The sequence below is a fragment of the Hyperoodon ampullatus genome (assembly GCF_949752795.1).
Source record: "Hyperoodon ampullatus genome assembly, chromosome: 2".
NCBI lineage: Eukaryota > Metazoa > Chordata > Mammalia > Artiodactyla > Ziphiidae > Hyperoodon > Hyperoodon ampullatus.
The window spans coordinates 1,389,144-1,416,649 of NC_136915.1; the positions used below are offsets into that span (position 1 = coordinate 1,389,144).

The following is a 27,506-nucleotide window of genomic DNA, read 5'->3' on the forward strand; positions in this document are numbered from 1 at the left end:
ACACCTCTTGGGACCTTCCTTGAGCCTCACCTGGATGAGTAGACATCGATGATGTCTTCAAGATTCTGGAGGTAGGGGATGCCATAGATCACCACTTCCTCATCTGGCAGCAGCTCGATTTTGACAGGATAGCACAGATTGTATGAAGAGAGTCCAGTTAAATCCCTGGAGAAGGAGGGAGTGAGGAGAAAGAGGGAGAGGTGGAGAGGTAGACACAGTTCTTGGGCATCCAAGAAACCCAGCCCCCTCTAAAGAATATTCAAAAAATAAGAGAGAAGGTGCAGGTAATCAGAATCAGGAAAAAGGTGGGTGACACTACTACAGAGCCTACAAACAGTGAAGAGAGATTATGGCAATATATTGGAAAATTCAAGTGTAATGGAAGAATTCCTGGAAAAACACAACTTAGAAAAAATGAAAGAAGAGATAGAAAATATAAATAGTTTTGTATGTAAAAAACTGGATTATTTAATTTAAAATATTTCCGCATAGAAATTTCCAGACTCATCTGGCTTTTCCAGTGGATACTATCTGACATTTAAGGAAAACATACTGCCAATCTTAAACTTTCCAGAGAAGGAAAAAAGAGAAAACTCTTTCAACTTGATTTATGAGGCCAAAAATAACCTTAATACCAAAATAAGGACATGAAAAGAAAACAATAGGCCAGTCTCATTTATGATAATTGATACAAAAATTCTAAGCAAAATATTAGCAATTGGAATTCATCCATACCTATGTAAAATGGATAATGCAACACAGCCAAATTAAATTTACTCAAGGAATACAAGTGTGGTGTAACATTTGAAAATCAAATCAATATAATTCACTATGGTAACTGAATACAGAAGGAAAATCACATGGTAATTTCAATAGATGCAGATAAGGCATATTAAAATTGACTATTCATGAAAAAGACTCAGCAAATCGAAATAGAAGTTCTGTAATCTAATAAAAGGATCTGTACAACAGCAGCAGCGGCAACAAACAAAACCCCACTCTACAGCAAACAAAATTAAATGAAAGCTTGCAAAATGTTGCAAGCTTTTCTTCTGAGATCAGGGGGGAAACAAGATATCTACTGTCATGACTTCAGCATTATGCTGAAAGTCCTAGCCAGTTCAATAAGACAAGAAAAAAATAAAATCAATAAGGATTGAAAAGGGAAGAAATAAAACTTATTTTTTACAAAGGACATGATTCTGTGTCTATAAAATATTAAAGGATAAACTATTAGAACTACTACATGCTTTGAGTAAAATTGCTGTATACAAAGTATTGCTGTATACTAGCAACAAACAATAAGAGAAATTGCAAAATGACACCATTTACAATAATATTAAAAAACCAAGCACCTAGGAACAAATGTAATGAAAGATATGTAAGGCCTTGAAGTAGAAAACTATAAAACTTATTGAGAGAAATGAAAGAAAACATAAATATATGGAAGTAATTATCTGGAAGTTTCATGGATCAGAAGACTCATCCTTGGAAAGATGTGGATCTTCCCCAAATTGATGCTTAGATTTCAAGCAATCCCTGTCAAAATCTCAGCAGCATTTTGTGTGTGTGTGTGTGTGTGTGTGTGTGTGTAATTGACTAGCTGACTCTGAGTCTTGTAAGAAAATGCAAAAGATCAAGAATAAACGATTTGAAGAACAGAGTTGGTAGACATCAAAACTTACCACAAAGCTATAGCAATGGAGGCACTAGGTTCCGGCACGTGAATAGACAGACCAATGGAACAGAAGAGAGTTCAGAAATACACACACAGGTACAAACGCACAGACCCAGACATGCACACAGGCACAAGTGCACAAAAAGACACTCGGTCTTTAATCAAGTTGGCATACAGCGCAATGTCTAATGGGGGAGTCTTTTCAATAAATGGCGCTAGGCTTCCCTGGTGGCGCAGTGGTTGAGAGTCCGCCTGCCGATGCAGGGGACACGGCTTCGTGCCCCGGTCCGGGAAGATCCCACATGCCGCGGAGCGGCTGAGCCCGTGAGCCATGGCCGCTGAGCCTGCGCGTCCGGAGCCTGTGCTCCGCAACGGGAGAGGCCACAACCGTGAGAGGCCCGCGTACCGGAAAAAAAAAAAAAAAAAAAAAAAAAAAAAAAAAAAAAATAAATGGCGCTAGATCATCTGGACAGCCACAAGGAGCACAGGAAACAATTCCTTCTTCTCACTGTACCTAAAAAATCAACTCAAGGCAGACTGTCGACGTAAACAACCTTGGCAGGCAAAGATTTCTTAAGCAGAACACAATGAACACCAGCCATAGAGACAGGATCCATCGGTCTCTGATAAATTGGACTATTTTAAGCCCTCCTTTAAAAAAAAGAACCAGTATGAAAGTAAAACAGCAGGCTGCCCACTGGAAAGGACATTTACTACACAGAAACTGACCAAGGGGTCACATCCAATGTATTCAAAGAACTAAAAGTCAGTGAGAAGAAGGCAGATATCCCAGTAGTACAGAGGGGCAAGAGACCTGAGCAGACACTTCACAAAAGGGGGCCATCGTTGGCCAGTCAGTGTGAAGTAGTGCTCAGGGAAAGTCAAATCCAACCCAGATGAAATTCCGCAACACATTCATCTGCAACACACCCATAGATGGTCTAAGACGGAAGGAATGAGCACCACCAAGCATTGGAGGGGGTGTTTCACACCCTCCTGTTGGGGAGTGTAAATCTGTATGATGACTTTCGAATGAGCTGCGTCCTAAGACCTGGCCACTTCATCCCTAGGTGGACACCTGGCAGAAACGCTCGCGTGTGTGTGCCAAAAGACATGCACGAGAATGAGCGTAGCGACATCGCTCAGAAAAGTCCAGAACTGGAACTGAGCCAGAGGCCCAGCAAGAGTAGAACAGGAGCACAAACTGTTGTGTGTTCTTAGGATCGATCGTACAGTGATGCGGATGGCTGAGAGGCCGCTGCTGCCCCAGCGACATGAGGTGTAATGACAGTGAGAAGTAGTCTCACCTACAGAACCTAGAAGAAAGCAGCCCGCTGCACGCGTGTGGTGGAAGCCGGGTGGTGGCTGCTTTGGGGAGGAGGGCAGGGAGGGGGCTGTGTGGATGTGCTCACATGTGGCAATTCTAAACTCTATAAACGCATTATAGTCCAGACACCCCCAGCCCTGGGTTCCTGCACGTGGCCACCCCTGCTCCGGGGCGTCTCCACGGCATCTTCTGGCCATCTGTGCCTCCCCTTCCTCTCACTTCCCATGTTTGGTCCATTTGCAAGTCCTGCTGGTTCTCCCTTCCAAGTGAATCCACGAGCCACGCCTCTCAGCACTTCCGCTGCCGCTGTCCCAGGCCGCCACCTGGTCCCGCCTGGGCTGTGCTGCAGCCTCCTGACCGTCTCCCTGCTTCTGGCCCTCAGTCCCTCCCCTGTGTCCTCAGCAGCCAGGTTCTCTTCGCTGTGAGTCAAGTCCTGTCCCATCAAAGCCGGTGCCTTCAAAATGGCCCCGGAGGCCCGACACGGTCCACCCTCCCTCCCCGGCCTCGGCTCGCCCCAGCCACCCTGCAGCCCCGGCCTCAGGACCTTGGCACTCGCTGGTCCTCTGTGCCCCCCTTGCCTGCCCTCTGACACACTCTGCAGGCCACATCTCTTTTTCCCCCACCCAAGCCCTGGGCGGGGGCTGCCTGCTTCGTTCATGGACGGAGTCGGTGCCAGAGCACGGCTGGCCCCTCAAAGTGCCCGCCTGGGAGGGAGCGAGCTGGCGGGCGGTGCGGGGTGGTGTCACAGCAGGCCAGCACTGGGAGCTTGGAAGGAAGCACGGGGACGACGGGGCCTTCTGGAGCACCAGGTGCAGGACCCCCGGGCAGGGTCCTCCGAGTTCTCCTGTCTTGTTCTGTGGCTCCAGACACTTAAGTGTTCTGGTCACAGGAAGGAGATTCAGGCCCTGCCTCTGACGGCGGGCTCCGTCCCTAGCTGCACCCTTCTCCCTCTGACCTGGGCCTCGGTCGCTGCAGTCAGCTGGCGGTGGCTAGAGCCACGTCCGGACCCTCCTTCCACAGGAGGAGGCCCCTCTGACTGCTCAGGACAGGCTGAGTGAGTGCAGGCCCTTGGGGGGCGCAGGGCGGAGCTCCCCCTTCCCGGGCTGGGCTGCCCCTCCCCAGCCCAGGCCTCTGAGCCTAAGGCCTGGCCAGTGGGAGGGGAGGGTCCGAGGGTCCGGCCGTGGGGCCCTCTGTCAGGGGCAGAGCTGCGCTGGGGCCCCGAGCCGGCCTGGGGATAGGAAGCCCTAGGTGGGGGGCCTGCCTGACTCAGGCAGGTGAGTCAGCAGCCCCTCGCAGGCTGCTCTCCCACTCAGAAGACCTGGGACGTCGCAGCAGGCACCTCACAGGCGGGTGGCCCCACATCCCCAGGCAGCCAGCTGACATCTGCCGTCCTCGTGTGGATGTGTGCCTGTTTGGGTGACCGGTCCCGTGGGCCCTGCTTGGGGCGGGCATATTTGAGGCTTAGGGGAGAGAGGCGGGGCGGGTACGGCTGGGGCTCACCTTCAGACCGAACTTGTTCTGGAGCTGCTCCAGGTTTATCCTGCGGTACAGGGCGGTGACGTCGTGCCGCTCCTCCCGGGGGGCCGTGGCCTGCACCGGGGCAGGTGGTCACAGGGGCGGGGCAGCTGGCCTGATCCCCCCAACCCCATCCGCCCCCGGTCCGCGGCCTCATGTTGGCCAGCTGCGTCTCCAGCTCCAGCACCTGGGCCATGTCCTCCCGCACCAGGTCGCTGTTCTGGGGGAGGTTCATGTCCACCCGAAGCATCGTGGCCACCTACACTATGAACTGCAGGTAGGCTTCCCGTACCTGAGCCAAAGGGTGCAGGACACAGTCTGGCGACCTCGGCCACCTTGGCCCCCATGGAGCTCTCTGTGGGGGTGGGGTAGGCATATGCCACAAAGCAGCGCTTGGGATGCCCATCGGCTTGGGGGTTCCAGACGGCCCACGCCTCCCAGACCAGGGGCCCTCGGTGCTGGGACTCATGCTGCTGGCAAGCCGGCGGGTGGGAGGCCGTGAGCCCCGTGGGTGGACGGCCCCTGCTCCCCAGACCTGCTGGATGGTTTGCTCTCTGACCCACAGCCAGACGCTCAGCGCCGGGCTCCCTGCTGCATCCCTTCTCTGTGCGACCCCGTGCCTGAGCAGCTCGCACAGGACCAGAGACCTATTCAAGCGGACTGCATGGCTGCCTATAAAGTGCGGGGCACACAGTAGGTGCTAGTAAAGGCCCAGAGCCATCGGGCGCCAGGGTTCAGGCGGGCTGCCCTAGCCAGGCTCGCCTAGGCCGGGCGTCAGGAGCTGGGTCCTGAGGCTGTGTGCCCCTCCTGGACCCGCCTTCTTGGGGCCTGTCTGGGGGGGTGGTTTCCTCGTTTGCAGGCAGGGACCACAGAGGCCACGTCTTCCCAGTTACTTGGCATCAGGCTGGGCTGATGCTGCCAGGCCGGTCTTGGCCAGCAGCTGCCGGGTCTGATCCATGGCTGCAAGTCGTGAGCCCTTCCAGGGGCCCCAGTTCCTGCTGCTCTGAGTTGGGTTCCTTGGGCTGTTCTCCCAGCCCCACTGCCCACTTCACGGCTCCTTCTTTTGGCCACACTTGTCTTTTCTCTTGGCTGGACCCTCCCGGCCTAGCTCACAGCCCACCTCCTCCACGAGGCCGACCACACTGCTTCCAGGCCATGGGATATGTCACCTCCTGTCTTTCAGTCTGCTCCCCGGCCTTCCCCCCCGACTCCCCCTTCCACACCCCCTGTCCCTGTCCCACGTGCCTTGCTGCTGTTTGGTTCCCCATCTCTCTTCTCCTGGGTGCAGGAGAAGGGTGGCTCAGGGAGCAGCCTCAGGGCCCGGGTGGCCTGCATTCAGATCTCTACAGGCCATGTGCAGTGAGCCGGCGGTGTGGACCGCAGTCCTGCCCTGGCGAGATGGGGATGGCAGGGTGTGCCCCTCGGGGCTGCAGGGCTGGGCGGATTCCCGAGCCTGCCTCTGGGGGTTCAGGGACACCCCTACGATGGTGACAAAGGCAGGGGCCCACGCCTGCGTGTCCAGCCCTCAGCACCGGGCTTGAGCCACGCAAGTGCCCACAAAGGCTAGCTGTGGGGTTAGTGTCGAGGGGACACACAGGGAGCTGGCCACAGGTGGGCCCTGGAGTGATGGGTGGAGGGCGCCCAGAGTGGAAGGGGCCGGCGGGAAAACGCCAGGGGGGGCAGGTCCAGCGTCGGGCTGCCCCTGACTCACCTTCTGGTCGCTGCCCTCATTGAAGTAGTGCTCTCGGGACGGCATGCCCAAGGTTGGCTGGTCTATCTGGAGACAGAGCATGGGAACCTGGGCATGGAGCCGGGGCACCCCTAGCCTTGCCGAGGTGGGCCCAGCCCTCTCCCCTCCACCATGCTGTGCCTGGCGGGAACGGGCGCTCCATCTGGAGCGTGTGCAGGTACTGGGCCCCGACCCCTGCTCTGGGGCTGGACTGCAGGTGGGCTGAGGGGTGGCCAGGGGGTGCGGGCCACCCACAGGGCCTTGGACAGCCCCCCTCCCCTACCCCCTCCCGTGTATTCCACGCGGGGTCCTCTGTGGCCTATCTGTGGCCAGTGGTGGCTCTTTGAGGTCGGGCTTTCTGTGCTGGTGCCAAAGGCCTGGACGGACCATCCCGAGGACCAGCTCGGCACCTGGGCTGCCCCTCTGGTCAGGACACGGGTGCCGGAAGGCCCAGCAGAAACCCAGACCATCGGCACAGGTCCCCTGAACTGCAGGTGTGGATGATAGCAGGGCCCTGGGAGCATATGCGGGCCACCCGCCTCCTGTGGTAACAGCTGTCTCCCCGCTGCCCTGCAGGAGCCCCCAGCCAGGCCCAGGGAACCCAGCCTACCTGGCCCCCCAGCGCGGCATGTACGTAGATGATGTGCTGGCTGGAGTTCTGGTTGCCGTTCCAGACGAAGAGGTCGATGAGGACCCGCCGGTTGAACTGCGCGTTCATCACGGCCAGCTGCTGCTCCAGCTCCCACGGGGGGCCTGGGGGCCAGCACCCCATGCTGGAGACCTGCCAGGACCTGGGGTCCTAGCCCAGCCCCTCGTCCAACAGGGGATCCCGGAACTATCCCCACAGAGTCCACGGGGATCAACAGGGCCCTGAGAGCAGCGCTGTGCGCCCCCCACCCCCCGAGAACAGGGCGCAGGGCCCACGCTGAGAACCGGAGCCCGGGTCCTTCCCTAGGGCTCTGGAAGGGATGCCCCTCTGCGGAGTGGAGGGGCCCAGCTGCTGGGAGCCCGCCAGCAGCTGCTGCAAACTCTCCGGCTCGGGCCTGGAAGGTCTCTGTTCCAAGGAGCCCCAGGCCCAGGGCCACCCGCCCATGCGAGGCTGCCACCAGGCCCTGCCTTACCTACGCTCTTGCTCCACTTGTCCATGGCCACTGGCCAGCCTCCTACCACCTCCAGGATGCCCAGCAGGGGCTGCGAGTCTCGCTTTTCTATCTCACCTGAGAGGGGAGGGAGCGGTCACTCACCCGATGCCCTGGCGGGGAGGCGGTGGGGTGGGCGTGACACCCGCCGGCACATGGACCCACGGGGATGCTGATGCCCAGCGCGGAGCCTGACCCTCCCGGTGCAGACTCTGCAGCACAGGACATGCAGGGGCCTGGAAAGAGCAGAGACGGGACGCAGGCGGGAAAGGGGCTGGGGTTGATGAAAGCACAGGCGCCACCAGGGCAAGGGTGTGGAAGGGGAGGCCCCGAAACTCAGAGAAGCCCAGGCGGTACTCTGGAAGGCCGGGAACAGGCAGGGGTGGGGGTCCAAGCCGGCGGCTGGGAAGCCCACGTGCCCTCCAGCTCCAGCATCGGGTGGACTGAACTGCTGACGGAGCACGGAGCACAGCTTCCCAGCATGGGGGCGCCCAGGAAGCTTGGGAGAACTTGGCACAAGAACCCGCAAAGGTGGGAATAGAGCTGGCCTGCTGCTGACAAGGTGGAGGCTTCAGGGCGGGGAGGGCCTCGCCAGTTGGTCGCTTGACCTGGAGGGGCGGGCTGGGAGGGGAGCGGTCCAGGGGGAGGGGGGCGGCTCCAAGGGTGCCCTGATGGGGGCCGGGGCCCGGGGGAGCGAGAAGCAGGGTGTCCCACATGGCTGGTGGGGGCACACTGGGCTTGCTTTCTTGGGTCCTGAGTTGGGAGCAGGGACAAAACCTAGGGAGCTGCCAGTGACGGGTCAGGTCGGCCGTCTCGGGCAGATCATTGCAGGAGTTACTGTTTGGCTTCCTGGGCTGGTTCCCGTAGGTGATGGCCTGGCCGCCTGGCTGCAGACCCGGGGTCAGGGTTGTATTTTTATACACCGTCTGGCTGTTGTCCTTTCGTACATTTGGTCTCTCAGGCCAGAAACTCTATACAGGTGGGAACACAGTGCATCTCCTTCACCTGGCAGGTGCTGGCCAGACTGGACCACATGACCTCCTGTTTCCATGGGGAGGAGAGGAGTGTGCCAGCCCAGGACCCCATGGAGACACCCTGATAATGCTGGGGGCCCTACAAGTCTCGCGACTAGGTACGCCAGAAACAAACCCCGCCCTGCAGGAGACCCCTGGGGAAACAGCCAGCCTCAAACCCTGGTGCCGAGGAGGGGAAGTGGTCCCCCAGAGCAGCCGGAACCACAGGCTGGGTTTGCAGGCCCCCAGGCAGGCACCTAAGGGAAGACGGGCCGGAGGGGCCCCAAGTGTGTGAATCCTCTTAACAGGAACCAAAGCACCGGGAAACTGCCCCCTACCCCTGCCGCACAACACACACATACACACACACACTCAGACATACACACATACACACAAGGTTACACACACATAGACATATATACCTATATACACACATACACACCATAGGTATAATGCCCATATACACATATATATGTACACACATATACACACAAAACACATAAATACACACAGACACACATATACACACATAGACATACACACATACCTACACACACGTATACACACAAACACACATGCCTACACACACAGACATACATATGCATATACACATATATACGTACCCACGTACACATATGCATACACACATGCACATACACATGCACATATAGACACACAGACATATACATAGACATAATACCCATATACACATATATGTACACATACATACAAAAATGCATACACATAGACATACATATACACATGGACACACACACATATACACACACATACAGGCATACAGACATATATATATACCCAAATACACACACATAGACATAATACACATATACGTGTACACACATATACACACATACACACAAACACATACACATATTCCTACACACACGTGCATACACACACACAATAGACATGCATTTGCATCTACACACACACAGACACACACAGACACACACACACACACACGGCAAGATTATCTCTCGATTCTGCCTTCATTCCGGCTGCTGCACCTTCTACTAGGCCCATCACCGCACCTCCTGGTAAAATCCAGTTTTAGCAAGAACTCTGCGTGGTCATTTTAACCAGAACTCCCCCTGCCCCCTGAATATCTGATCCCTCTCGGTAGCTGACCGGAGTCCTCGCCCCTCACTGTCCCCCAGGTGATGTCTGACTGCCTGGCCTGCCTTCAGCAAGAATCCGGTTAGGTTAGTTTTGCCAGACACGCCCCACCCCCCCACGTCTCCTGTTAGCGATCTTCCCTTCACGGAGCCCTCCTGCCCCTGGGATCTAAACCCTCACCTGCCTGCCCTCGCTGTGTTTGGAGTGGAGCCCAGTCTCCTTCCCCTCTTTCTAGACCCCGCTGCAGTGATGCCTGAACCTACTGACATGGCCCTGAAGAGTCTGCCTTTTACCATCTTTACCAAGTGCCCTGAATAATGTTTCCTTCAAACCACATACAGGCGCGCGTGCACACACACACACACGCGTGTGCGCGTGCATTTTCCCTGGGCCTCCCAGGCAGACTCCTCCTGCCTGGGCACAGTGTGGCTGGCTGGGGTCAGGGTGTGAGCCGGTCCCGGGCAGCTGGCAGTCAGCCTGGACCCCGTAGGGCACCTGGGCCTGGTGCCCAGCCAGGAGGAGTGCACAGCTCCCACCGGCACAGGTCTGGAGGGGCGCCTGCTCCGCTGGGCTCTGTCGCAGGGCCGTGGGGTCCTGGAACCGGGTCCTGGAGGGGCAGCTCCATCAGCCACTCACTCTCGTTCATGTAGGAGTGGTACAGCACCTTGGCCTTCTGTACAGCTGGCCGATCCTTGGTGGTAGAATTTTCCAGCACCCCTGTGGGCAGAGGAGAAGCTGGACAGAGGCCTGAGGAGGCTGCTGGGGAGGTCAGGTTAAAGGTGCCCGTGTCCCTGCCGCACTCGGTGGAGGCCTTTATCCCAGGGGACTCCCTCCCTGTCCCCTGTGCCCACTGGCTCGACGGGTTGTCCCCACTCCTTCGGTGGAGGCCGTGCGCACCTTTGAGAATGATCTCCAGCTCATCCTGGAGGATGTCGAAGACGCTGTATCGTGAGTTGGTCTTGGGGATCACGTGGCGCCGCAGCCAGCCCCCGCACACGTACTCGTAGAAGTCGTCACAGGGCTCCTTGGATGGGTCCATGTTCTGGAGGATCCTGGCGGCTGCTCGTCCCCAGGGGGTGCAGAGGAAGAGGGGAGATCCGGTGTGGACGGCCCGATGGGCTGTCGGGTATTCAATCACGGCCCTGTGCCCTCAGAAGCGTTAGTCACCCCGGGACCTCAGGGAGGTCGGCAGCAGGGCCTCCAGTTCTAAGGACCCCACTCATCAGCCACGTGAGCTTGGACCCCGTGACCTCTCCGATCCTCCACTCTCGCATCTGCGAATCCGGGATGCCTGTGGTCCCACAGATGGCCAGGTGTTGGCCGAGCCCGCCCGGCTCACAGCCAGTGCTCAGCACTGGCCCTGCCCCTGGAGCCCCCTTACCAGTCAGTGCATCCATGGGGGAGGGCGGCTCTCGCCCACCACAGGGGTTTGTCTTCTGTTGGAGCAGATGGGTTTGCTCCCAGAACCCCATGTGGCAGGGACAGTGGGGCCCCCAGGTTCCCGGCAGGATGCTTTCAGCAGAGGTGGCCAGGCTGGACCCCAACCCAGGACCCTCCCTCGCCTTCTGTTCCACTTGGCTGGGACCTCGCAGGGGGCAGCACCACAGGAGTCCATCCACTACCCCAACGTGGGCAGAAAAATCACATTTCTGAGTTTTTACACTAGTGTTTCTTCATGCCATTTTCACTGTGTTTTATCTGCCAATAATGGCACATGGCGCCCAATTTTAAGACAAATTCCTGGGAGAAAACTTGAGAGAGTGTGTGTGTTTGTGTGACCTTCTTTCTGTAAGTGCAAAAAAGAGCACCTGGGGTCCCTGTACCAGCTTCACTGTGGTCACGGGAGCCTCTGCAGGCAGGGGAGCAGCTTCCTGGGGGGCAGGGGAGGTGAGACACCCGCAGTAGAGTCCCTGCCCCCAGGCACATCCAGGGTCTGCCCACCAGCCCAATGCCGCGCCTCAGGAGTGTGGTGGCTCCCCGTGGCCTCGAGCAGTGCCTGGCCTGTGCCAGCATCAGGGGGGGCCCCGAGCCCCTCAGTAGGGCTGTGGAAGGCTCAGAGGGAAGGGGGGCTTACCTGCCATCATGCAGCCAGGGGTGGTGCAGTTTTCACCGGTGTCCTTGGGCTTTTGGATGTCTGCGGGCAAGGAGCAGTGTGAGCACTTGGCTAGGATGATCGGTGCTGGTGGGGCTACCGGGGGTGGGCGGGGCACAGGTGGGGTCGGGAGGGATAGGCAGGGTTAAACCTCGGTCACCCCCGCCTCCATGGCGGTCCAGCCTGGGCCCCGAGGGCATCTGCAGGGCAGCCTGCTTCCTTCTTGGGTGGCCCAGGCCTGGGGCCTTAAGTGAGGGTAAGCTCATTCTGGCTTGACCCCTGTAGTGACCCGGGAGCCCTTTTACACCCTCTGATCCCCACAGCTGAGGGCTGAAGCTGGCCATTCTGCCCTCCTGCCTGTCGGCCCAGCCAGCGCTCACCCATCAGGTGTCACCTCCTCCAGACAGCCTGCCTGTGCTGCCCCGTCCCTGCACGCCCTTACTCTCTCCCAGCCCCCCACCCCCTCACCTGCTGGTTGTATCAGTGTGCAGCTGCCGAACCTCAGGAGCCGCTCCCTGAAACTGCCGGTTCCCAGGCGCCCAGGAAGCATTCTGCATCCAGCAGGTGCTCACAGCTGCATCCCTGCCACTGCCCTTTCTTCCCACAGGACCCTGGTGCCCTGGGCAGGGCTCCCTGTCCTGCCGCACACCCCAGGCCTGCAGTGGAACCCAGCCTGGCCATGTGGGGTGCCATTTCCTAGCACCCCCCTGCTCGGGTTGTGCTGGGAGGGAAGATGGGACTACCTCGGGGTGTTCGCTTTACAACGGTCTTCTCTTCCTTTGAGAAGCAAAGCCGGCTAGTGAAGAGTGGCAGCTGCTTCCCTGGGGAGAAACACAGCACTCAGCGCTCCTTCTGCCGCCACCGCTTCCCGGGGGCCTTGGGGCCGACCTGGGGCAGCACAGGCATTCTCCTGCGGAGGGGGGTCCTGGGGGCTCTGGGGATTGCTTGTGTAGGGCTGCGGCCCCTTCCCGCTGTAGTGAGGGCTGGTCACCAGGCAACCAAGACACACGGGCTCCAGCAGAACTCAAATCTGAGCAGAGGGGGAGGCCCACCGGCCCTGGGGCCGCAGCTGCCAGGCCCAGAGGGGTCCTGAGGCAGGACCTCTTCCCCTAAGAAGTGCCCTCTGACGTCCTCCTCTACAGCGGGGTCATGGGCCTCACCCAGGCCAGGGTGGGCAGCTCCTGGGGTCTACCAAGACAGGGACGATAGGTCCTTTAAAGGGGAAAGGATGTCCTCTGGGGGGGTCTCTTTCTGACCCACTGGCCTCAGCTCCAGCCCCTCCACCTGTGCAGGCAGGTGAAAGTGCAAAGCTGCCCTCCCTCATTTGTCCACTATGTAGGGGGGTGGGCACTGCCTGGTCAGCATCAGCCTGGAGGGGGTGCAGGAAGGGGGTGTGAGTGGAGGGAAGGGAGAGGGTCAGGTCCAGGGAGAGAGCCCACCAGGCCTGGCCACCTCCCCCACCAGGGAGACCCACGGAGAGCTGGGCAGGAGGGAACAGGGCCTCGTCCAGGTCAGGGCTGTGGGCAAGCCTGGGACCCGGTTCAGCCCGGCCCCTGAGACCGCAGAGGGTGTAGGAGGCCCTGAATGTGCTGGGTATCCCCTGGGGGCCTGGCCATTGGAGGGAGTGTTTATGAGATGTGTGATCTGGGGGGTGGGGGGGGTGGGGAGAGGTGTTTCTCCTCCACCTGTTAGTGGCTGCTCTTTCCACCCATCCATTTGTTCATCCATGAATCCAACATTGGCTAATATTATCAACCAGCCCTGGTGCTGGGCTCTGAAGATTCAGATCTGAGTCCCACATGGGCCCTGCCCTTAAGGGGCCCCCAGTCCAGTGGAAAAAGAGAAAAGTGATGCATAGATTGAGGTAAACCGTGAACGGTCCCATGGATCAGAAACAGAAATGCAGTGCTCAGTGGGTGCTACGTCTGTCTGCCCCACGGGCATCTGCCGGTCTCAGCAACCCAGGGCCTCTGGACAAGGGCCATGCCCTTGTGGAAGAGTGGTCTAGGCATCTGAGCTCTGGTCAAAGAGATAGTGAGGGAGAAGGGGTCTTTGCTTCTGATTAGGACGCAGAAAGTCTAAGGAGACTGTGGCTACCACCTAACAAGGACAGAAAACTGGAGAAGAGACATGAGAGCTGAAGACAGCCAGAAACCTGAGTGAACCGAATTCCGGAAAGAGCCGAGCCCTCCCAGGACCAGAGGGACCTGTGGCTATTTCACCTGCAACCGGGGCAGGAGGAGAGGCAGGCCTCCTCCAGGAGGGGTATGGAGTGGGGGATTTTTAACAAGCCCTTTGCTCCTGCCCGTGGGCTGGAGGGAGGGATCCGGGTTCCAAGGAGCCCCTGTCACACAAGGCTCTGGTTCCTTCTCTGGGGCCTCCCATAATGCATGGCGGTGATGCAGGTGAAGGCAGGGCCAGGGCAGGAAAGCTGGGAGAAATCCTCCTTCATGAGGAAACAGGCAAATGTGACCCATAACCAAGAAAAAAAACCCCAAAAGAGTTCAAAGTGGATTCATTGGTGACCAGATGTCAGAGTTAGCAGACAAAGTCTTTAAAATCACCATGATAATTAAGATAAGGGGTCTTGTACAAAAGACGGAAAAATATGTAGATAGATGGTGAATTTTATCAGATAAATGGGAACTCTAAAAAAGAACTAAATGGAAATGCAATAGAAAGAGTGAGGAATTCATTTTTTAGGTTTAAAAACACACTGAATACTGCAAAAGAAAGTATTAGTGTCAGCATATATAGGTCAGTATCAATGATCCAACCTGAAGCACAAAGGAAAAAGATGAAAAAACTGAATGGAGAAAAACATCTAAAAAACACCCAGAGCTGACATGGTAGTTAACAGTGAGAGACTGGGTGATTTCCCCTAAGACTGGGGACAGGCAGCACTGTCCTCTCTCATCTCTCCTATCCAACATCACATGAGAGGTCCTGCTGGTTCAATATGACAAGAAAAGGAACTATAGGTAACACAGACAGGAAAGGAAGTAATAAGACTCTATTTGCAGATGACACGGTCATCTATGTACAAAATCCCCCAAAATCAAGCAAAACAAAACAAAACAAAAAAACAAAACAAAACAAAACAACAACAACAAGAAAAAACTCCTGGAACTAATAAAAGAATATAGTAGGTGGCAGGATACAAAATTAATATACAAATCGCTTTCTTATATATTAGCAATGAACAACTGGAATTTGAAATGATCAAAGCAATACTGTTTACAATAGCACCTAAAAAATGAAAAAGTTAGGTATAAATCTAACAAAATATGTACAGGACCTATATGTGGAAAACTATAAAACACTGATGAAAAAAATCAAATATGTAAAGAAATGGAAAGATATTCCGTGTTCACGGACTGGAAGACAGTATTATTAAGATGTTGATTCTCTTAACTTGATCTACAGATTCAAAATAATTCCAATCAAAATACCAGCAAGTTATTTTGTATTTATTGACCAACTGATTCTGAAGTTTGTATGGAAAGGCTCAAGTAGCTAGAACAGAAAACAACAATGAAGAAGAATGAAGTTGGAGAGACACATGACTTGATTTCAAGACTTACGATAAGGCTACAAGTAATCAAGATGGCATAGTATTGGCAAAAGAAGAGACACAGAGATCAATGCAACAGAATAGAGAGCCCAGAAATGGATCCACACAAATACAGTCAACTGACCTTTGACAGAGGAGCAAAGGAAATTCGATGGAGAAAGCATAGCCATTCAATAAATTTTCCAAAAGGAAAATTGGACATTCAAATACAAAAAGAAACCAAAAAAAATTAGACACAGGCCTTAGGCCTTACACAAAAATTAACTCAAAATAAACCACAGACATAAATATAATATGCACAACTGTAAAACTTCTTGAAGAAGACAGGAGAAAACCTACATGACTTTGGGTTTGGTGATGACTTTTAAAATACGACACAAATAGCATGATCCATGAAAGAAAAAATCGACAAGTGAGACTTCATTAAAGTGAAAATTTCTGCTCTGTGAAAGTCTTGTTAAGAAAATGAAAAAAGAGCCACAAACTGAGAGAAAATATTTGCAAATACATATCTGATGAAACACTGGTCTCCAAAAAATACAAGGAACTCTTAAAACTCAAAAATAAGATAACATAATCCCAATTAAAAAATGGGCAAAAGATATGAAGACACCTCACCAAAGAAAATACACATTTGAAAAGTAAACATATGAAAAGATGCTTAACATAATTTTTCATTAGGAAACTGTAAATTAAAACAGCAGTGAGATACCATGACATGCCTATTTGAACGGACAAAATAAAAAACTGATGATGTCAACTGGCAGAGCCCTGGGAACTCACTCATTGCTGGTGGGAATGAAAAACGGTACAGTTGGAACCATTGTTGTCTTGGAAGACAGTTTGTCAGTCTCTTAAAAACCAAACACTGTCTTACGATATGATCCAGCAACTCCATTCCTAGGTGTCTAGCCAACTGACTTGAAAGCTTATGTCTACACAAAAACCTGAATGTGAATGTTTATAGCAGACTTATTTATAACTTCAAAAAAACCAAAAACCAAAAAACAAAAAACTAGAAGCAACCATGATGTCCTTCAATAGGATTGTGAATAAACTGTATTACATTTATTGAATGGAATTATTATTCAGCAATAAAAAGAAAAAAGCTTTCAAGCCACAAAAAGACATGGATGAATCTTTTTTTTTTTGAATGAAAAGGTAGTTTAATGTCAAGAATATATATCAATAGATTGAAATCACCACATTTTATTTCTTTCATCTGTCTCTTTAAAAAATGGATAAGTACTTATATTGATCTCTCTTGTACTAGGCACTGTCCTAAGTCATTTCCATATTTACTCCTTTAAACCTTCTATTATCCCTGGGGGAAGGTTTATTTTGTTTCCATTTCTTAAGTAAGACTCTAACCCCCAGGAAAGTAAAGTAACATTTGCAAGTTTTTGTGGATGGTCAGTGATGGGACCAGTACAGGAACATCCAAAGTCTGTGCTTGGAAACAGTGCCCCATGTTGACACTCACATTACACATGAAAGGAAAGGAACCATGCACTTACAATACAGATTAAATCTCACATTACAGGTTAAAGGAAAGGAACCATGCACTTACATTACAGATTAATACCCACATAACAGGTTAAAGGAAAAAGAAACATGTGCTTCTCTCAAAAGTTGTAAAGAAAGCATATCTATTTCTAAATATATTTCCCAATTTCTTTTGCTTGTTTTCTGACCTTTGTAGTGCATTTTGCCATGAGGAAAATTTTAATTCTTATATAATTAAATGTATCCTTTTTTCTTTTATCTTAGAAAGGTATTCCTCATGAATAATTTACTTCAAGTCTCCCAGGTTTCTGATACTTTTACAGTTTTATTATTTTTTTACTTTTAACTAGTTACTATATCTAGAATTCATTAATGATAGCCATATTTTACCACTTTTTTTTTCCTTCCTTGTGGTACACGGGCCTCTCACTGTCTTGGCCTCTCCCGTTGCGGAGCACAGGCTCCGGATGCGCAGGCTCAGCGGCCATGGCTCACAGGCCCAGCCGCTCCGCGGCATGTAGGATCTTCCCAGACTGGGGCACGAACCCGTGTCCCCTGCATCGGCAGGCAGACTCTCAACCACAGCGCCACCAGGGAAGCCCCCACTTTTATTTTATTTATTTAGTTTTTTAATTTATTTAAATTTTTTTTTTTTTTTTTTTTTTTTTTTTTGCGGTATGCGGGCCTCTCACTGTTGTGGCCTCTCCCGTTGCGGAGCACAGGCTCTGGACGTGCAGGCTCAGCGGCCATGGCTCACGGGACCAGCCGCTCCACGGCATGTGGGATCCTCCTGGACCGGGGCACGAACCCGTGTCCCCTGCATCGGCAGGCGGACTCTCAACCACTGCGCCACCAGGGAAGCCCCCCCCCCCCACTTTTATTGAATAAGTTTTCCTACTGATCCAAAATGTACCTTTTATTTTAATCTCAATTCCCTTATGCTCTTGCAGCTAATTTTTTTTAAACATCTTTATTAGAGTATAATTGCTTTACAATGGTGTGTCAGTTTCTGCTTTATAACAAAGTGAATCAGTAATACCTATACATATGTCCCCATACCTCTTCCCTCTTGCATCTCCCTCCACCCCACCCTCCCTATCCCACCCCTCTAGGTGGTCACAAAGCACCGAGCTGATCTCCCTGTGCTATGCGGCTGCTTCCCACTATCTATTTTACGTTTGGTAGTGTATATATGTCCATGCCACTCTCTCACTTTGTCCCAGCTTACCCTTCACCCTCCCCGTATCCTCAAGTCCATTCTCTGGTAGGTCTGCATATTTATTCCCATCTTGCCCGTAGGTTCTTCTGACCATTTTCTTTCTTTCTTTCTTTCTTTCTTTTTAAGAATCCATATATATGTGTTAGCATACGGTATTTGTTTTTCTCTTTCTGACTTACTTCACTCTGTATGACAGACTCTAGGTCCATCCACCTCACTACAAATAACTCAGTTTCATTCCTTTTTATGGCTGAGTAATATGTCATTGTATATGTATGCCACATCTTCTTTACCCATTCATCTGTTGATGGACACTTAGGTTGCTTCCATGTCCTGGCTATTGTAAATAGAGCTGCAGTGAACGTTTTGGTACATGACTCTTTTTGAATTATGGTTTTCTCAGGGTATATGCTCAGTAGTGGGATTGCTGGGTCGTATGGTAGTTCCATTTTTAGTTTTTTAAGGAACCTCCATACTGTTCTCCATAGTGGCTGTATCAATTTACATTCCCACCAACAGAGCAAGAGGGTTCCCTTTTCTCCACATCCTCTCCAGCATTTATTGTTTGTAGATTTTTTGATGATGGCCATTCTGACCGGTGTGTGATGATATCTCATTGTAGTTTTGATTTGCATTTCTTTAATGATTAATGATGTTGAGCATTCTTTCATGTGTTTGTTGGCAATCTGTATATCTTCTTTGGAGAAATGTCTATTTAGGTCTTCTGCCCATTTTTGGATTGGGTTGTTTGTTTTTTGATATTGAGCTGCATGAGTTGCTTGTATGTTTTGGAGATTAATCCTTTGTCAGTTGCTTCATCTGCAAATATTTTCTCCCATTCTGAGGGTTGTCTTTTCGTCTTGTTTATGGTTTCCTTTGCTGTGCAAAAGCTTTGAAGTTTCATTAGGTCCCATTTGTTTATCTTTGTTTTTATTTCCATTTCTCTAGGAGGTGGGTCAAAAAGGATCTTGCTGTGACTTATGTCATAGAGGTGTTCTGCCTATGTTTTCCTCTAAGAGTTTGATGGTGTCTGGCCTTACATTTAGGTCTTTAACCGATTTTGAGTTTATTTTTGTGTATGGTATTAGGGAGTGTTGTAATTTCATTCTTTTACATGTCCCTGTCCAGTTTTCCCAGCACCACTTATTGAAGAGACTATCTTTTCTCCACTGCATATTCTTGCCTCCTTTATCAAAGATAAGGTGACCATATGTGCATGGATTTATCTCTGGGCTTTCTATCTAGTTCCATTGATCTATATTTCTGTTTTTGTGCCAGAACCATACTGTCTTGATTACTGTAGCTTTGTAGTATACTCTGAAGTCCAGGAGCCTGATTCCTCCAGCACCGTTTGTCTTTCTCAGGATTGCTTTGGCTATTCGGGGTCTTTTGTGTTTCCATACAAATTGTGAAATTTTTTGTTCTAGTTCTCTGAAAAATGCCAGTGGTAGTTTGATAGGGATTGCATTGAATCTGTAGATTGCTTTGGGTAGTAGAGTCATTTTCACAATGTTGATTCTTCCAATCCAAGAACGTGTTATATCTCTCCATCTACTTGTATCATCTTTAATTTTTTTCATCAGTGTCATCATTTTCTGCATACAGGTATTTTGTCTCCTTAGGTAGGTTTATTCCTAGATATTTTATTCTTTTTGTTGCAATGGTAAATGGGAGTGTTTTCTTAATTTCACTTTCAGATTTTTCATCATTAGTGTACAGGAATGCCAGAGATTTCTGTGCATTAATTTTGTATCCTGCTACTTTACCAAATTCATTGATTAGCTCTAGGAGTTTTCTGGTGGCATCTTAAGGATTCTCTATGTATAGTATCATGTCATCTGCAAACAGTGACAGCTTTACTTCTTCTTTTCTGATTTGGATTCCTTTTATTTCTTTTTCTTCTCTGATTGCTGTGGCTAAAACTTCCAAAACTATGTTGAATAATAGTGGTGAGAGTGGGCAACCTTGTCTTGTTCCTGATCTTAGTGGAAATGGTTTCAGTTTTTCACCATTGAGGACAATGTTGGCTGTGGGTTTGTCATATATGGCCTTTATTATGTTGAGGAAAGTTCCCTCTACACCTACTTGATTGATTTGCGTATATTGAAGAATCCTTGCATTCCTGGAATAAACTCCACTTGATCATGGTGTATGATCCTTTTAATGTGCTGTTGGATTCTGTTTGCTAGTATTTTGTTGAGGATTTTTGCATCTGTGTTCATCAGTGATATTGGCCTGTAGTTTTCTTTCTTTGTGACATCCTTGCCTGGTTTTGGTATCAAGGTGATGGTGGCCTCGTAGAATGAGTTTGGGAGTGTTCCTTCCTCTGAAATTGTTTGGAAGAGTTTGAGAAGGATGGGTGTTAGCTCTTCTCTAAATGTTTGATAGAATTCGCCTGTGAAGCCATCTGGTCCTGGGCTTTTGTTTGTTGGAAGATTTTTAATCACAGTTTCAATTTCAGTGCTTGTGATTGGTCTATTCATATTTTCTATTTCTTCCTGATTCAGTCTTGGCAGGTTGTGCATTTGTAAGAATTTGTTCATTTCTTCCAGGTTGTCCATTTTATTGGCATAGAGTTGCTTGTAGTAATCTCTCATGATCTTTTGTATTTCTGCAGTGTCAGTTGTTACTTCTCCTTTTTCATTTCTAATTCTATTGATCTGAGTCTTCTCCCTTTTTTTCTTGATGAGTCTGGCTAATGGTTTGTCAATTTTGTTTATCTTCTCAAAGAACCAGCTTTTAGTTTTATTGATCTTTGCTATCGTTTCCTTCATTTCTTTTTCATTTATTTCTGATCTGATCTTTATGATTTCTTTCCTTCTGCTAACTTTGGGGGTTTTTTGTTCTTCTTTCTCTAATTGCTTTAGGTGCAGGGTCAGGTTGTTTACTCGAGATGTTTCCTGTTTCTTAAGGTAGGCTTGTATAGCTATAAACTTCCCTCTTAGAACTGCTTTTGCTCTATCCCATAGGTTTTGGGTCATTGTGTGTTCATTGTCATTTGTTTCTAGGTATTTTTTGATTTTCCCTTTGATTTCTTCAGTGATCTCTTGGTTATTTAGTAGTGTATTGTTTAGCCTCCATGTGTTTGTATTTTTTATAGATTTTTTCCTGTAATTGATATCTAGTCTCATAGTGTTGTGGTCCGAAAAGATACTTGATATGATTTCAATTTTGTTAAATTTACCAAAGCTTGATTTGTGACCTAAGATATGATCTCTCCTCGAGAATGTTCCATGAGCACTTGAGAAGAAAGTGTATTCTGTTGTTTTGGGATGGAATGTCCTATAAATGTCAATTAAGTCCATCTTGTTTAATGTATCATTTAAATCTTGTGTTTCCTTATTTATTTTCATTTTGGATGATCTGTCCATTGGTGAAAGTGGGGTGTTAAAGTCCCCTACTATGATTGTGTTACTGTTGATTTCCCCTTTTATGGCTGTTAGTATTTGCCTTATGTATAGAGGTGCTCCTATGTTGGGTGCATAAAAATTTACAATTGTTATATCTTCTTCTTGGATTGATCTCTTGATCATTATGTAGTGTCCTTCTTTGTCTCTTGTAATAGTCTTTGTTTTAAAGTCTATTTTGTCTGATATGAGAATTGCTACTCCAGCTTTTGATTCCCATTTGCATAGAATATCTTTTTCCATCCCCTCACTTTCAGTCTGTATGTGTCCCTAGGTCTGAAGTGGGTTTCTTGTAGACAGCATATATACAGGTCTTGTTTTTGTATCCATTCAGCCAGTCTATGTCTTTTGGTTGGAGCATTTAATCCATTTACATTTAATGTAATTATCAATATGTATGTTCCTATTACCATTTTCTTAATTGTTTTGGGTTTATTATTGTAGATTGTTTCCTTCTCTTGTGTTTCCTGCCTGGAGAAGTTCCTTTAACATTTGTTGTAAAGCTGGTTTGGTGGTGCTGTATTCTCTTAGCTTTTGCTTGTCTGTAAAGCTTTTAATTTCTCCATCAAATCTGAATAGGATCCTTGCTGGGTAGAATAATCTTGGTTGTAGGTTTTTCTCTTTCATCACTTTAAATATGTCCTGCCATTCCCTTCTGGCTTGCAGAGTTTCTGCTGAAAGATCAGCTGTGAACCTTATTGGGATTCCCTTATGTGTTACTTGTTGTTTTTCCCTTGCTGCTTTTAATCTTTGTTCTTTGTATTTAATTTTTGATAGTTTGATTAGTATGTGTCTTGGCGTGTTTCTCCTTGGATTTATCCTGTATGGGACACTCTGCGCTTCCTGGGCTTTTTTAACTATTTCCTTTCCCATATTAGGGAAGTTTTCAACTATAATCTCTTCAAATATTTTCTCAGTCCCTTTCTTTTTCTCTTCTTCTTCTGGGACACCTATAATTCCAATGTTGGTGCATTTAATGTTGTCCCAGAGGTCTCTGAGGCTGTCCTCAATTCTTTTCATTCTTTTTTCTTTATTCTGCTCTGAAGTAGTTATTTCCACTATTTTATCTTCCAGGTCACTTATCCGTTCTTCTGCCTCAGTTATTCTGCTATTGATCTCTTCTAGAGAATTTTAAATTTAGTTTATTGTGTTGTTCATCTCTGTTTGTTTGCTCTTTAGTTCTTCTAGGTCCTTGCTAAACGTTTCTTGTATTTTCTCTGTTCTATTTCCAAGATTTTGGATCATCTTTACTATCATTATTTTGAATTCTTTTTCAGGTATACTACCTATTTCCTCTTCATTTGTTTGGTCTGGTGGGTTTTTGCCTTGCTCCTCATCCACTTTGTGTTTCTCTGTCTTCTCATTTTGCTTAACTTACTGTGTTTTGGGTCTCCTTTTCGTAGGCTGCAGGTTCGTAGTTTCTGTTGTTTTTGGTGTCTGTCCCCATTGCTAAGGTTTGTTCAGTGGGTTGTGTAGGCTTCCTAGTGGAGGGGACTAGTGCCTGTGTTCTGGTGGATGAGGCTGGATGTTGTCTTTCTTGTGGGTAAGTCCACGTCTGGTGGTGTGTTTTGGGGTGTCTGTGACCTTATTATGATTTCAGGCAGCCTCTGTGCTAATGGATGAGGTTGTGTTCCTGTCTTGCTAGTTGTTTGGCATAGGGTGTCCTGCACTGTAGCTTGCTGGTCTTTGAGTGGAGCTGGGTCTTGGTGTTGAGATAGAGATCTCTGGGAGATTTTCACCGTTTGATATTACATGGAGTGTGAGGTCTCTTGTGGAGCAGTGTCCTGAACTTGGCTCTCCCACCTCAGTGGCACAGCCCTGACACCTGGCTGGAGCAGCAAGAGCCTGTCCTCCACACGACTCAGAATAAAAGGGAGAAAAGAAAGAAAGAAAGAAAGAAGAAGATAAAATAAAATAAAGTTATTAAAATAAAAAAATAATTATTATTAAAAAAATTTTTTTAAGTAATTAAAAAAATGTACAGACAGAACCCTAGGAAAAATGGTAAAATCAAAGCTATACAGACAAAATCACACACAGTAGCATACACATACACACTCAAAAAAAGAGAAAAAGTGAAAAAAAAATATATCGTTGCTCCCAAAATCCACCTCCTCAATTTGGGATGATTCATTGTCTATTCAGGTATTCCACAGATGCAGGGTACATCAAGTTGACTGTGGAGATTTAATTCGCTTCTCCTGAGGCTGCTGGGAGAAAGTTCCCTTTCTCTTCTTTGTTCGCACAGCTCCTGGTGTTCAGCTTTGGATTTGGACCTGCCTCTGCGTGTAGGTCGCCTGAGGGCACCTGTTCTTCACTCAGACAGGACGGGGTTAAAGGAGCAGCTGATTCGGGGGCTCTGGCTCACTCAGGCCGGGGGGAGGGAGGGGTACGGAGGCGGGGCGAGCCTGTGGCGGCAGAGGCCGGTTTGACATTGCACCAGCCTGAGGCCTGCCGCTTGTATCTAATTTTAAGATGCTTCCTATTCCACTAGTTGTTTTGTCTATCTTTTGCACCACCCTAGTCTCGAAGCTCCACCACTGCTCCTCAGGCCGGGTCCCATGGGAGGCCGACATGGATGAATCTTAAGTGTATATTGCTAAGTGAAAGAAGCCAGGTTGAAAAACTACGTACACTGATCCCAATTATATGACATTCTGGGAAAACAAAAATTCAGAGAGAGTAAACAATGATTGCCAGGAGTTTGGTGGGGGATGTGATGCAGGGGTGGTGCTGGTGGGTGTGAAGAGGTGAAGCACAGGAATAGTTAGGGTAGTGAAATTATTCTAATACTCAATGGTGAATACAATACATTAGGCACTTGCCAAAACCCACAGAACTTTATAACACAAACAGTCAACCTTAATGTATGCAAATTTTACAAGAACATGTAGGAGGTCACGGAATCCCAGGGTGAAATGCAGCATGAGAATCTAAATATTTCACAGTGTGTGCAGTAACCTCACTAAAAAGGAGGAGAGCCACAAGGTGCTGAGCTAAATCAATTTGAAAATGAGTAGAAAACCTGTAAAACTGAAGGCACAGGAGCTGTATGTAGTGCTGTGCTCTAGTTGATAAAGTTGTTCCCCAGGGGAATACAGGTTAACAATTCTGAAACCACCATACATGTATGTTGGAATTGAATAAGTAGGCAAATGGCTAGTAGAAGGCCAGGCGTGTTACTGCTACAAGGGTAGTTACAGATAAGCAAGGGAGGAGGTAGAATGATCCATGTGGTCATGGATTAGAGGTGGAGACATCAGTATAAACTCACAGTTAGCTTATAGACACAGATGGATACATACACAAATATTTATAGATCATCAGCTGAGAGTGAGCAAGAGCAATGAGCAAATAGGCACCCAGATCTTGGTTTCTAACACCATTGTCCAAAAAAAAGAACCAGCGATCCTTGGAGAAATGATTGATTCTGTAATTGGGGCAAGAAGTATACAAGGTGAACCTGGAACATCTTATAGTGCCACAAAGTAAGAAAGTGTTACCCTCCCCGCCAAACCCCAAACACACAATGATAGGGTATGTTGAAGGGGCACAGAAGCCAACTGACAGAGCTCCCAATGGCCAAAGTTGGAACTATTTGAGCAACAAAATGAAGTAGTATTGGATTATAACTCAAAGTATAAAATAAATATCCATGAGTCCATACTGACAAATTGTTGTTTTAAATTGTTGAATAAATAAAAAATGGTGGTGGTGGTGTAATAGACAAGTCTTCCAAACAGAAGAATTCCAAATAGATTACATAGATACTCCACCTTTAAGGATGTGTAGTATAACTCCCCACCCCTTAAGTGTGGGCTGCATGTGCTGCCTTCCTTCCAAAGAGGACAGTGTGGAAAGAGAGGGGACAACGGTACCTATACAGTGCAAAAAGCTGACAAACACTACCTCAAGCCATGTGATCAAGGTTGACATCAACGTGGTAAGGCACTGAAATTATGTCCCCTTGGTCTGTAGGCTTCCTCCCCAAAACATCACCCCAGTCTGAACATCAGACAAATGAGAGACATCCTACAAAATACCTGGCCAGTCCTCCTAAAAACTGTCAAGATCATAAAAATCAAGGGAAGGCTGAGAAACCATCACAGCCAAGAGTCCAAGGAGATTTGCCAACTAAATCATGTGGGGTTCTGGGACAGAAAAGGACATGAGGGGAAAACTGAGGAAATATGAATAAAGCATGGACTGGGTTAATAGTAATATATAAACATTGGTTCATTACTTGTGACAGATGTATCACACTTATGTGATATAAGATGTGGTATGAAGTATATGGGAATTGTGTACTCTCTTTGCAATAATTCTGTAAATCTAAAGCTGTTTTTATTTATTTATTTAATTTTGGCTGCGTTGGGTCTTCGTTGCTGCATGCAGGCTTTCTCTAGTTGTGGTGAGCGGGGGCTACTCTTCGTTGTGGTGCATGGGCTTCTCATTGCAGTGGCTGCTGCCCTTGTTGTGGGCTTAAGTAGTTGTAGCGCGAGGGCTCTAGAGCGCAGGCTCAGTAGTTGTGGTGTGCGGGCTTAGCTGCTCCGTGGCATGTGGGATCTTCCCAGACCAGGGCTTGAACCCATGTCCCCTGCACTGGAAGGCGGATTCTTAACCATTGTGCCACGAGGGAAGTCCTAAAGCTGTTTTAAAATTTAGAAAAGTTGGACTTCCCTGGTGGTCCAGTGGTTAAGACTCCATGCTTCTTCCAATGCAAGGGGCGCCAGTTTAATCCCTGGTCAGGGAACTAAGATCCCACATGCTGTGTGGCATGGCCAAAAAGAAAAAGAAAAAGAAATTTAGAAAAATTACTTTGAAACAACATGAGCAGAGGATCTGAGATCTGTGGAACCATATTAAATAGTTTAACATCCATGTAGCTAGAGCCCCACAGGAGAATGGTATGAGTCAGCAATCTCTGAAGAGATAATGGCTAATAATTTTTCAAAATTGATGAAAGACATAAGCCTATAGACCCAAGAAGGGCAGTATATCCCAAGCAGGATGAATACAAAGAAAACCACACACATAGCAGCATCAAGTCAAACTGCTGAGAACTACAGAGAACGAGATATTCATAAAAACAGTCAGAGGAGAAAAAAGACATTAATTCATGGGAGCTACAAGAAGAGTGACGGCTGGCTTCTCATCGCAAACAATGGTGGTCAGAAGACGATGAAACAAACTCTTGAATGGATGCTTGAAGAAAACAAACTAACTACCAACTTAGAATTCTATATCCAGCAAAAATATAGTTAAAAAGTGAAAGTGAAATAAAGACATTTCAGGCAAAAGCTGAGAGAATTTTTCTCCATCACACAGCACTCACTACAACACATAACTAAAGAAAGTCTTCCCATAGAAAGAGCAGGTAACCAGTTGGGAGTCCAGGTTGGTGGGAAGGAATAATGAGCAGGACCAGAAAGGGGAGCGCAGGGTAAACGGGGTGAATGAAGCATTGTGGGAACCCAAACAGCGCATCTGATTGATCTGCTTCCAGTCTAGTCAGACAAAACCAGAACAAACACCCAACACTGGGGAGGTAAGTTCATGCCTTCTCCATGCTCATGTCCCCCTTCCGTTTCCTCCACTGCATTCCCAGCACGGTCTGCCGTAACCTTCTGGTGGGGGGAAATTCCTGGGGTAAGTTCATCTGATGCTACAGCTCAAGAGTTTCCTGAGGAAACTTTCTCAAGAGTGGGCTCTTGAGAAAACATTTCCAGAATTGAATGAGACGAGATCACCATGTTTGTGCACTTTGCCTTTAACTTACACCACCTCATTTGTGAGGGTCACCACCTCCATTTTTCTGATGAGAAAACTGACAGGCATGTGGGGTGATGCACCCATGGCTGGTCACTAGCGACTGGTGGAGGTTGGACTTCCAGCACCCATATTCTCATTCAAAATCTGTTCTTCTGAGCAAGAGAACAGGCAAACAGCAAGGCCTTTGACACAAAAGCTGAATAGAAATGAAATCTTCCTGTAATGCTAAAATAGGATCAACAGGAGACACAGCAAACAGACCCCAAACAGGGATATTTCCCCCCTTCATGATTCCAGAAGGGCGTAGACTTCCTTGTACCCAGTTGACATGTGTCTACTCTCGTTCTTTTTTATATTTGCTTGAATAACTTCTGTAATATGCCAACTATTTTCACATA

General features: G+C 48.7%; 1 protein-coding gene across 1 annotated transcript in view; it reads right to left on the minus strand.

The window, feature by feature from the left end:
* Positions 1-27,506, minus strand: part of MMEL1 (membrane metalloendopeptidase like 1) — a gene marked incomplete at both ends in the record, with an annotated part of 42,117 nt that overhangs the window by 6,172 nt on the left and 8,439 nt on the right. The window contains 12 exon segments of the mRNA XM_079698693.1: positions 31-126; positions 128-165; positions 4,506-4,595; positions 4,678-4,779; positions 4,783-4,812; positions 6,232-6,297; positions 6,884-7,002; positions 7,371-7,466; positions 10,175-10,255; positions 10,436-10,597; positions 11,613-11,672; positions 12,374-12,451. Coding sequence (XP_079554819.1) covers positions 31-126; positions 128-165; positions 4,506-4,595; positions 4,678-4,779; positions 4,783-4,812; positions 6,232-6,297; positions 6,884-7,002; positions 7,371-7,466; positions 10,175-10,255; positions 10,436-10,597; positions 11,613-11,672; positions 12,374-12,451 — 1,018 coding nt within the window.